The 11565-nt window shown below is 38.3% G+C and overlaps 1 protein-coding gene across 2 annotated transcripts; it reads right to left on the bottom strand.

The window, feature by feature from the left end:
* Positions 1–930: 930 nt before the first annotated feature.
* Positions 931–9524, bottom strand: eva1ab (eva-1 homolog A, regulator of programmed cell death b). Of its 2 annotated transcripts, XR_015865271.1 has the most exons (5): positions 9124–9524; positions 3381–3549; positions 2177–2539; positions 1253–1419; positions 931–1082 (listed from the first exon to the last, which is right to left on the bottom strand). XR_015865271.1 is itself a non-coding variant. In XM_088412206.1 (4 exons), exons 2-4 carry the CDS (start codon positions 3481–3483, stop codon positions 1307–1309), a joined length of 579 nt encoding a protein of 192 aa, XP_088268332.1. In that variant the 5' UTR covers positions 3484–3549; positions 9124–9524; the 3' UTR covers positions 931–1306. The 2 variants fall into 2 exon arrangements, 1 of the variants encoding a protein (XP_088268332.1); XM_088412206.1 differs by having other exon boundaries at positions 931–1419.
* Positions 9525–11565: the final 2041 nt, after the last annotated feature.

Raw genomic sequence — 11565 nt, 5'->3', positions numbered from 1 at the left:
TAATTATAATTATTATTATTATTATTATTAGGTCCACTGATGCTTGTTACTGTAGTGCAGTACTCCTCAATCGTTAGGTGTTAATTCCCTCCTATAGGAAAAAACATTTCGCTCCTTCCAACTCTGCTGCGACTACAAATAGGATCACTTGTGCAGAAATATGTACGACTAATGTAAAGTTAAAATTACGACTCTGCATATTGTATCCCTATTAACACCAAAGAAAACAAAAATGAAAAAATGTGGATAACTTTCAAAGGATACTGTAACCAACATTGTTGTGTAAGAAAAGATTTAAGGGCACCTTATTTTGTCGGGTTGTTCCCTAAATGTTTATCTAAGGATTGTCTGCGTTTTTTGTAATTTTCAGCCGTTCTTACCCACCAGGGGTCGCTCCAGGGTCTCATTTGAGCTCAAAGGATCAGCGAGAAATTAATTTAACCACAAGATCGTAGACATGCTTTAGCAGCTATTTACCTCATGAGGGCGCAACAATACAAACCTGCGTATACGACTGAGTGACCTTGTATTGATTTAGAAACAGCACAAGTTGCTCAATAGTGGGTATTTGGAGCCATTTCAGCTTCAACAAAGACCTTTATGAGCCAACTAAATATATGAAAATTATTCGTGAGTGTATTCAACAACTACAATAATCAACACATTATATAAATGAATCCCTTCAATAAGTAAACATTATTATTTTAGTCATGTTTTGATATTGGTATTGGTTCACACATCTACCTAATGTTCTGACCTGTGAGAACGAAGAAAGTGAAAACAACAACAATTTGGACATGTTCAATTCATACATTGAAGTGGTTGAGCCCAAAATTATACATAGTTACATCATTGGCTTGGCCCCTGGCTGTGACAACAGCTGTGTTGTAAATCAGTGAAAAGATTAAACATCTCAACTGCAAGACAAGCCAAAGTCAAAAGACTTTATTTAAGAAATGTGAAATACAACAACTGTAAAAGCACCAAAAATTCAGAGAATCAACTCCATTGTTCCCTTCTTGTCTTTCCTTTCTCTTCAGCATCCAAAGCATCAAAACGATGGTATAAGGATCATGTGTATCCTATAAACAGAAACACGTCGACATTCCTTATGTATACAAAAGCACCGTTTAAATTGTGTTCAAACACAAAAAAAAAATAGTGAGCAAATGTGTGGAAAGATCATGACAGCCACTTTGCCCATTTATAGTCTTTCATGTTCATGGGTCCTCCATTGTTTTGTGCATCTTACTTTCAGGTCCTTCTTGCGGCCTTCCATTCAACCTTCAGAGTGTTTCTTCTTTTGTCAGTAATATCTGTTGAGGCTCTGAGTAACTGTGCTAATGTCTGGCTGTCCGTTCATCCAGATTTCTCTCAGGATCCTTTCTCGCTCCTCCAGCCGCTGGGCCCGATCCAGTTCTGATCTCACACACATACACACAAACACATCCTCAATGACCATCAATTCACATCAGCACCAAATTAATTTGGAGAGCTGCAACACATTTCTATTTTTAAGGAGTGTTCAAATCCTCGCAAAAGAAGGGCTTAGCGTAATGTTAGCACAAAATGTAAAAGGTCATATATTGGTCAACAGAATTGCTGTTGCACTGAAAACCCTTTAAGCAATGAATATTTGAACACAAATGGTAGAGTAACAAGAGAGAGAGAGACATCATTTACCCATACTCATAAGCAGGGGTGCACATATTTTTTTTCACATGACTACCAGGGCATATTGTTTGTTACTCACCCTTTCTGTCAAAGAAAAATATTCCTCAATGCCATTCTCATTGTCACTCCCACATTTAGCCCACTGTCTTCATCCTTTGTGAAAACCAATTAATATTCTTGCAGTTTACTGGGGAACTATGAATATATGTGACAATAAATCTCATCCCAATGTTTATACATGTCTGTTTTATGCTGCCCTCTGGTGGCCAAGGTACATACACCAGAAAGAATAGCACGATGCCCATTGAGTTGAAGCAAAAAAAGTGGAATTTTACTTTTGTAATTGTCGTATGTTTTTTTTAAAATATAAACTACAATATTGCAGTGTTACTTTGATTAATCGCATTTCTGATGTCAAATATGTGCTCAATGAAAGTCCTAAAAATCAGACAGATGAAATCATGCACATTTTTTTTTTTTTGTAGGTGTGTATGTAAGATACCCTCAGCAGATGTAAACATGCTGGCGTGCAGCAAGGCCCTCTCAAAGCGCCTGCGTCTCCGTGACGACATGTCCGCCGTCTCATCCCAGTCCTCCGATTCGCTGTCGCCGGCCTGCCTGTCGCCCTCTGAGGCGACGACGGCCATGTTGTCTGGGTTGGCGTCGACGCGCTGCTGGTGATGCTGACAGACGTGATGGTGACGGTGACGCCTATGCCTGTGGTGATGGCGATGGCGAGGGTGTTTACTGTTGCCATAGTGACAGTCGGCGCGACAGTGGATTTGGAAGACGACGGCACAGAGCGTGACAAGGAGACCGACAGAGACTCCGCCCAGAAACACCAGCGCCGTCCTCTCGGGTTGGTCTGACATAGAGATCAAATAGATACGACTCAACACTCGAGTTTTAACATTGCTGTTTGAAAGCACTCCAACTAGATGGTAGAAGGTACACTTAAACTTGGTGTAATCTAAATGTTGCTATTCATGCGACAGCTTTCTCTGGTAAAACAGGCCTAGATTGCAAGATTCAAGAGTTGTATTGTCATATGCATAGCAATACTACACAATGAAATTCTTATTCTGTTCACTTACCCGAGCAGACTACATTCCAAAATCGAGCAAATAATTAAGTAGGCAGTCATGGGTCAATGATCAAGTAAATTCATCAACCCATTCGAATCAGATAGACCTGCTTTTGTTATACAGTATATCTTGGAATTATTATAACACTCACCACAAACAAAATGGAGCACACTGAATTTAGGCCCCTTTAAACAGGTGTTAAAACACTAAACAAGAATAATATTCACAAAAATAGATTTATATAAGTTTTGTATGATGTTACTCAAAGTTGATTGGCTGCCCCCCTTCCGTTTTTTGGGTTCCGCCAAAACGTTTCTCAGTTTTGATTTTCAGTTTCGGCCAAACAATTTCATTTTGGTGCATCCCTAGGTATTTTATTACATTTTATTTGAACGGTTATTGCTGTGACAGAATCCCGGAATTTCCTTCGGGATCAATAACATAACTTTCTAACTCACACTATTCTCTATCACTTGGTAGCGCTGGCACTTTCTGGAAAAAAAAAAGTTTAATGCAGGTTGTCATAAAACTAGTCATAAAAGTCATAAAACTATAAGATAGAAAAGAGATATATAGCCACAGAGGATGCACAGTCTATCCAGATTAGGGCATGTTTCGAACCTGTAATGAAGGTGTAAGCTGCCAGTATGTTGCTAAGCAATGCCATCTCCTTGGAGACCACCATCACATCCGCGTCGGGGCTCTCCGCGGTCTGAGAACTCATCACTTCACAGGGAGTTGATCTTATTGGAATCTTTTTCAGCCCTCACCGGAGTTCTCGCACTCATCTCTTCATAACAACGACAAATAACAGAAAAGAACAAGGGAACGCTTTAAAACATTTTGGAAAGACATGATTACTGGGCACGCAAGCGTCTTAAACACCAGCGAAATAATATCACGTTATTGCTATGGAACACATTATGAAGCATGCTGGGGGAAAGGCGCTGACAAATCTCTGAGCTGCCATTAGATAAACCTAAGATCATTATCGGGTGGCAAAATTATCCACACTGTGTACTTAATCAGAAGTATTGATAAAGGTGTAAAATATGCTCTGGTAAAAGCCGAAATTAACTATTGATTGAATGAACCCCTGAAGAAAATGTAGAAAAGTACAAAATTAGATGTGCTTATGCACAAAACTGTGAAGTAAAAATTAATTTCAATTATATGCCATTCTTCTTTTGATGACTTGGCACAATGAAAGAGCACACACGTGTGTTTCTGTAGCTTTGCTATTGCTAACAAAATGCTAATACAGGATGTTCCAAAAGTTATGGGCATATTTCAAGTCCTCATATCGACTGAACTAATGAATGAAAGAATGGTGATATTATTAGTGATCAAATCACTAATTTCCCAGAAAAATGTACTGTACTGTAAACGTATCACTTCAACAGAACAGCAGATTCTGTATAGCAGGGAAGTCCAAAATGTTGTTTCAGGGCCTCATACAAAAAATGGTAGGATGCAAGGTCTACTTTCAATTTCTTGCTAATTTGAAGAACTTTCTGTCAAAGTGATAAGGTGAATAATTTGATCATTTTTGGGTAGTTCATTATCTTCTATCTTATAATGGATATAAACCAATATGTTAGTACTAATGGCATTCATGTTTCAACACCCGCCTCTCTTTTTTTTCACTGCCTGTGGAGGCCATTTCCAATGTCATTTTTTTCTATACTGTATGTCACGTCCCGCTGAAAAAAGAAATGGCCCTTGGCCTGTAGTTTGGTGAGTCCTGCGCCACTATGTGTTTTTGTTTAGATATGGAAATACCATTTTAGCAAAACAGCAACATTATGACATGGGCACAACTAGGCAGACTCATAAAAAAACCAATACATTATTTTATTTATCATTAATTATTGTTGATAAAGCATATCTTGAAGCACTTGACCTAGTTTCAACCAGCAGGCTTTGTCAACACAGTCTCACACACACACACATATATATATATATATATATATATATATATATATATATATATATATATATATATATATATATATATATATATATATATATATATATATATGAAATGAATTCACTAGTCTAAAATGGATGGGTAAAGGTTAAGTCAAACATCACAGTCAAACGTGTACCAATGTTTTTAAATCTATATTTACTCAGAGATGTTCAGAATGATCCCATCTTGCACGACAGATTACAGTGAGCTAAATTCATTACCAATAAAAATACACAAACACACACGCACACACAAAAAGCCATGGGCATTTGTTTTCTGACTATGTAGCCTGGAGGCTAAACCGCGCATGAGCATCCTAATGAGCGGAACAGTAGTTCTGGCCTGTCAAGCCAAATGTAGAGTGAATGGAGAGACAGTAAACACACAACTCTTAAAAGGACTGTCTAGACATGCAGCTCATGCAAGCTCATTCATGAAACTTACTCACATCTGCTACAATGTATCATAAATTTTCTCCAGGCAAAGATAATGCAGTTTAGTAATGACTGAAAATCTAAGACTATTAATTTGATTATACTTTATTTATTCATTCATTCACTCATTCATTCAAAACAGCAAGCCAAAATTAAAAATAGAATATATGTTTCTTACAGCATCAATAAAATCTGAGGGGGGGTGGGGGGGTCTACCATTGTCACACTGGTACCGTTTTCACACAGATTAGACTACTGGGGCCACATAGAATAGTGTTGATTTGCAGTCAACATTTTTAAGACACAATTATTATTGTGCATCAGGAAAAAAATAGCACAATTTTTTTATACCTTTTCTTCAGGTCAAGATGCTTAAGATATTGGTGTTGTGTTAATGTTCAAGAACAATTCACATATACAGTAGGATTGACTTTTTTAGCCACTTTAAGTTATTTTTCTGTTTCAGACTAACCCTTAACATGTATAAACCCTGTAAAAAGTAAACATTTGTTGAAATTTGATTGAAAAAAAAAACAATTCAAAACTGACTATTTTTTTGGATACTGATCTTATTAATAGTCACCGCAGAACATGTTTTTTCTTTCTTTTATTTTTCTTTTCCCTAAAAATAATTGAGAGGCACTCACTCAATCCATCCAGAGAGTCCTCATTTGACCAATAAGAATTTCAATTTTGGCCAGGGAATGAAGCATTTGAAGGCAACCACAGGGCGTGTAAAATACACGTTACAGGCACTCATTAGCACCTCAGGCACTTTTATGTGTGTTACAAGAATGACACATCAGCCCGGCGTCGCAGCCACACACACACAAATACACACACACACACATGCGTGTGCACACACACACACACACACACACACACACACACACACACACACACACACTCTGGGACTGAAGACGACACAAACATAGACGGCACCCTCAGAGCAATGCCAAATTGGCTGGCTGTCGAGGTGATTTTAGGATGTTGAGTTGCTACAGCACACGGATGCCCCCTTTTTTTCCCCTTGCTCCCTCGCCCCGCGGAGCTTTTGCATGTGACCATTTAGCTATGCGCCTTTTGGAGCAAAAATCACGCCAACTTGACTGCAGGAAAGGATTTATAGGGCTATAGCGGCTGAATCCTTGAAAATCAGAAACAATCAACGCAGGGATATGCTCATGTAGTGCGTTGCATGCTGCTCAAAATCTCAATTCTGAATTTGGATGATTGTGAGGCACAGGGCCAGCAGCCTGCTCATTAATAGATGACAACAGTGATAGAAATTGTTGACAAGGCCTCGACCGCTTTCTCTCACTGGACACCCTGTTAGGCACACCAGCTGTACAAAACAAAAAAAACAAAAAAAGTGGTGTTCAACAGGATTGGGATTGGGCTGAAACAACAACCTTAGAGAAATGTAACTTGACTACTTTTTCACAACAATACATTATATAAGTCATTTAATTCATGCACCATAGGCTTGGAATAAAGGTTTTCGCATCACTGTTTGCAAAGTATATTTTGGACTTTATGCCTCAAATATACACATTGAATCACTCAAATGAGACTCCACATCAAGAATGTCAGGTTTCATCAGACTTAGTCAGTCATCCGTATGGACCAATCGCCATAGTTCAGGCCGCACACATTTGGTCAATTGCTTGGTGGAAAAAAATTGCGTTTTCGTGAAGGCTGCATGTTCAGTTGACATTTGCTGCAGGAAGAGAAGTTAGGTTAAGCAATCATGTAAAAACGAGCCCTTGAGTAGCGCAAGGATTTTTTTTCATTTTTATTTTCTCACGTTCATGTTTATCATATGCGTACTGGACTAAGAACAACAACAAAATTAAACGGCACTAAAATACGCTTACCTAAGACAATTTCCAAATAAATACACTGACCACAATGACGTCAATGCGATAGCCTTACCGAGCTTTTATTTTGAAGTTTTTTCATGGAACAGAGTTTGCAGTAGCTTGACACATCTTCACGACGCCTATATCTATTATTGGCATCACATTACATAACTACCGACATCAAAACACTGACATTAAAGGATCATATTTGATCGCTGATTAAAGAGGCTAAGGAACTGCTTGGCAGCTACGCTATCATTGTATGATATGCGTCTTGCTGCTAATGTGAGGACAAGACCTATGGTGCATTCAAATGCAATTGGACATTTCAAACGGACCAATAACTAATAATAATAATAATAATGTAATTGTAATAATCTATACATTTTACACACATTTCGGTGACACAGTGGTTAGCTGTTCAAATCCGAGTTCAAATCCACCTCGCTCTGGCTTTCCTGTGTGGAGTTTGCATGTTTTCCCCGGGCCCTCGTGGGTTCTCTCCAAACACTCCAACTTCCTCCCACACACAAAAAACATGCACGGCAGGTGTATTGGCCATACTAAATTGTCCTTCGGTATGATTGGGTGCAAAAATGGTTTTTCGTCTGTGTGTGCCCTGCAATTGGCTGGCAACCACTTCAGGATTTCCCCTGCCTATTGCCCAAAGTCAACTGGGATAGGCACTAGCAAGCCTGTGACCCAGGGGAGGATAAGCAGCTTTAGAAAATGGATGGATTATAATAATAATAATAATAATAATAATAATAATAATGTTACTATTATTATTATTATTAATAATAATTATAATTATAATTGTAATAATGCAGCTGTAATAAAATTATATTCAAATTTTAAAATGATAATACTAAAGCTGTTATTGTTTGCATATTGATGTTTAATAAAAAAAAAAAAAAAAACACTTAGCTTTCAGTTCCCTGGGATTAAGCTGAAAAAAATGTCCCACAAAATGAGAAAATTGCTCCTTAAACTAAGTCAATGATTCGCTATGAATCACGGAGCAAAGAAAAAAGTCTTGCATACCTCCATAATCATCACTTAAAGTAAATTCCCAAATTTGTATGTTTGCACCATCAAAAAAGGAAGCCATTTTAAATGCCACTTTCAATCAATCAAGTCTTTAAAAAAAAAACGTAAAATTTGTGTAAATTTGTGGGGGTAAAAAAAAAAACCCGTAAAATGGAAGGTTCAATAGACAGCATTTGTTAGGCGTTTTCACCAACAACACTCCTAGAAGTCAAATCTCCAAAAGTATAAGTGAGGCAGTTGTGCTAATTACTTGTTTACCTTGCTAGCGAGCTAGATAAAACAGCAAGTAATATAGCAACATTGCTCCATTTACAAGCTCCATAAAGGTCCATAAATCATCTCCCACATGAACGTTCCCATTGTAATGGAAGCATGGCGTATCAGTACTAAAAAGAGTTTTTCTATCAGCGATGAAATGGTCTGCTCAGAACATGAGGTTGAACAAACATTGCGCGGCCATTTATGTGATGTGATTTTAAAACCTCGGAGGGGTCAGTACTCCCGAGCAGTCTGATGATTCAGTGCCTTGCTCGAGGGCACCTTAACCGTCTATTTTGGGATTTTGAACCTTGGACCCCCAGGACAAGTCCTCACACAGTGTGCTAACTGTTGCTGCACCCAAATAAATCAATAAGTGCTTGGCACTCGTGATTCCCACTCTTTTCTTTGTTAGTTAAATGAAATTAAAATTCCAGCTGACAATTATGCTAAGAGACTTTCCTTGCACCGTCTACAAAGTGATCTTGTTTTCTCACACACAGGCGCTGTGTGTTTGTGTGTGTGTGTGTGTGTGTGTGTCTCTGCATGTGAAGCTGACGTTAATACAATGTGACACTGGCCTTTCCCTCCTCAGCACCGTTACTCTTTTAACATGACCTGCGGAGCGCAAGGGAGACAGCATGCACGCCCAAACATAAACACGGCACGGGAGATGGACATAATTGGAGCGCGGGCTGGGGGCAGGCGACGATGAAACAAGGTGGAAAAGTGGAAGAATATCATATGAAACTTGCGAACAATTAGAACGAAGGAGGATTTACACTTACGTTTGCGTGCAGCATCTCTCGGCTCTTCTCCTCTTGTTTTCCTGCGTCTGTGCTCCTCTCCTCTCTGTGTTCAGTGCCACTCCTCCCCTTTTCCTTTTTCCTGTGTCTCCCTCCTGCTAAAAAAAAATAAAAAATCCCACTATCACCAAACATAGACGTTCTCTTCTGGCCTGTAATCTAAAACAATCAATCCATCGTCCACATCTTCAGCTGTAATGATTTTGCTTGCGTCCTCTTCCGTGTGAGCTTCCCAGGTTGGTTTGCAGTCGGCGTGGCAAAGGGTCAGGCCCTCGGGGGGGCCGAGCTGTGACATGAGAGACCTCGACAGGACAAGCAAGTCTTGCTCTCGCGATCTCTCTCTATCTCCCAAATGTCTGCATCCTTTTTCTCAACTGCTTGTGGGGAATATACTGTACGGGAGTGTGTCCAAGAGGAGGGGGGAGGGACAGAAGCCGGATGAATACTTAATTGTGTGCGTGTGTGTGTGTGTGTGAGAACAGGTTGACGGAGAATATCAAATCAAAAGGTTTTCAATGACCTTTTCGTTGGTCTGGCACATCTTTTATTCTAAGCAGGTCCTATTTTTTGTTTTATTGCCTACTTTATTATTCGCTCGATTATGGAAGGTAGTCTGCTCGAGGAAGTGAACAGAAGAAGAATTTCATTGTGTAGTATTACTATACATATGACAAAAAAAACCTCTTGAATTATGAACCTTTTGAATCTTGAGTAGGTTTAAAAGTAACTCAATTATGGGTCAAAAAAGTACCGACTCAATATATGGATCAATTTGACACAGGTTTTTAGGTTCTTTTAAACAAAACCACCCAATTTTTGAGGTTATCATTAACAAAATGACCCATGTTTGGGGTTGTATTGTGCAGATGAATGTTAAAAGTTGGGTCGGACTCAAATATTGATTGGGTCCTTTTTTGACTCATAATTAGGTTATCTTCCACTGTTTTCAGTGTAATCTGATTACAGGGGAAGTAAATTAAAAATGTTCTTTACAATAACTTCCAGTACTCTATGCAGCTCCAATTGTCTAAACACAACAATCAGATTATTACTGTACTTTCCCAACAGTTACTAACCCAATTATGGTTCAAAAAATGGACAGCCCCCAGGCTGTCGTTTGGACACATCTGATATTATATACTGTATTGTCACACACCACAACACTGCAGAATGTGTTTGTTCCTCTCACGTGATTTCTTGTGCTAAATCATCATTTTTTTTTTGTAAAAATGCATTTACATTGGATGTGTGAAATTTTTTATGAGCTGACCTGACATGTCGGCAGGTTATTTCTGTGCCAAGCCTGGCAACCTCACTCTCTCTACTGTTCTCCAAGGACTTTTTTCCAAGCACTAAAAACATGAAGCAAATTTGAAAGGAACTGACTGGATATATAAAAAAAGTGGATATACATAAAAAAAAAATCTCAACCCCTCTTAAAAAAAAATCTAAACCTTTTCACCCAAAACATATTGAGGAGAAATTAAAATACACAACTAAGACAATGTGGTTGCACAAGTGTGCATATCCTCATAGCCAGAGTTGGGCAAGTTACTTCAAAACTAATACAAGTAATTACATTACTTTTGTATTGTATTACTCCCAACACCGCTCATAGGTAGAGGTGTGCTATGAGTAAGCACCCAGCTGACACCATTTAAGTGTCTTAACTACAAATACATTTCTGATGTTCTAGTAATCATTTGGCTTTCTAACATATTTGATTTCAGGGAGAAAACTGTTTTGAATTATTCCTATTTCTCACAACCTTATGGCCCGAAGTATAATTCTATCACAACCTCGTGTTCAGTTAAGGCGTTGCTTTTGGAGCAGTGTTGTGTATTTAACAAATATACCATTTAGCCAAGAAGTTACATCAGAAGGTGACAAAATATCTTATAATAACATGGGGAAATGTGCTTTATATCTGAAGCATGCTAGTAATAGCATCATATTGCATGGCTATTTTTGCAGGAAAATAGCTTCAGGCCTCTGGTAAAAAGCAAAATGAATATGTCAGGAAAAGCCTATAAGGATATGTGAACTCTACAGTATTTCGGGTCAATCGAAGCCACTTTAAATGATGACATTTCCATTTAACATCCTTGAAAGTGGATTGTATTTAATTCTGAACGCAGACGCTTCAATTGAGTTGAAGCATTTATTAACCACATTGGTGATGGAAAAATAAATGTAAATTATTTATCTTGGTCTCATTTTTAATTTCCCCAAAACCTAGCGCTTCGACAGGGCATATTCTTTTTATATCCACGAATAGATAAAGTTTAATACAATTTAATTCTAATACAAGTGTATGAGGGCAATCAGCTTTTTCATTGCACTCATAAGGATAGTGTATCTGAAGAGTCAATATCAAATCTCAGCACATTTCAACATCTTTCCACACCAGGCTGCACATAACAA

Source organism: Hippichthys cyanospilos, chromosome 4 (assembly GCF_059441005.1).
Source record: "Hippichthys cyanospilos isolate Australia breed blue-spotted pipefish chromosome 4, RoL_Hcya_1.0, whole genome shotgun sequence".
NCBI lineage: Eukaryota > Metazoa > Chordata > Actinopteri > Syngnathiformes > Syngnathidae > Hippichthys > Hippichthys cyanospilos.
The sequence above is the reverse complement of the archived record's forward strand: the minus strand, read 5'-3'. Positions and strand labels throughout refer to the sequence as shown.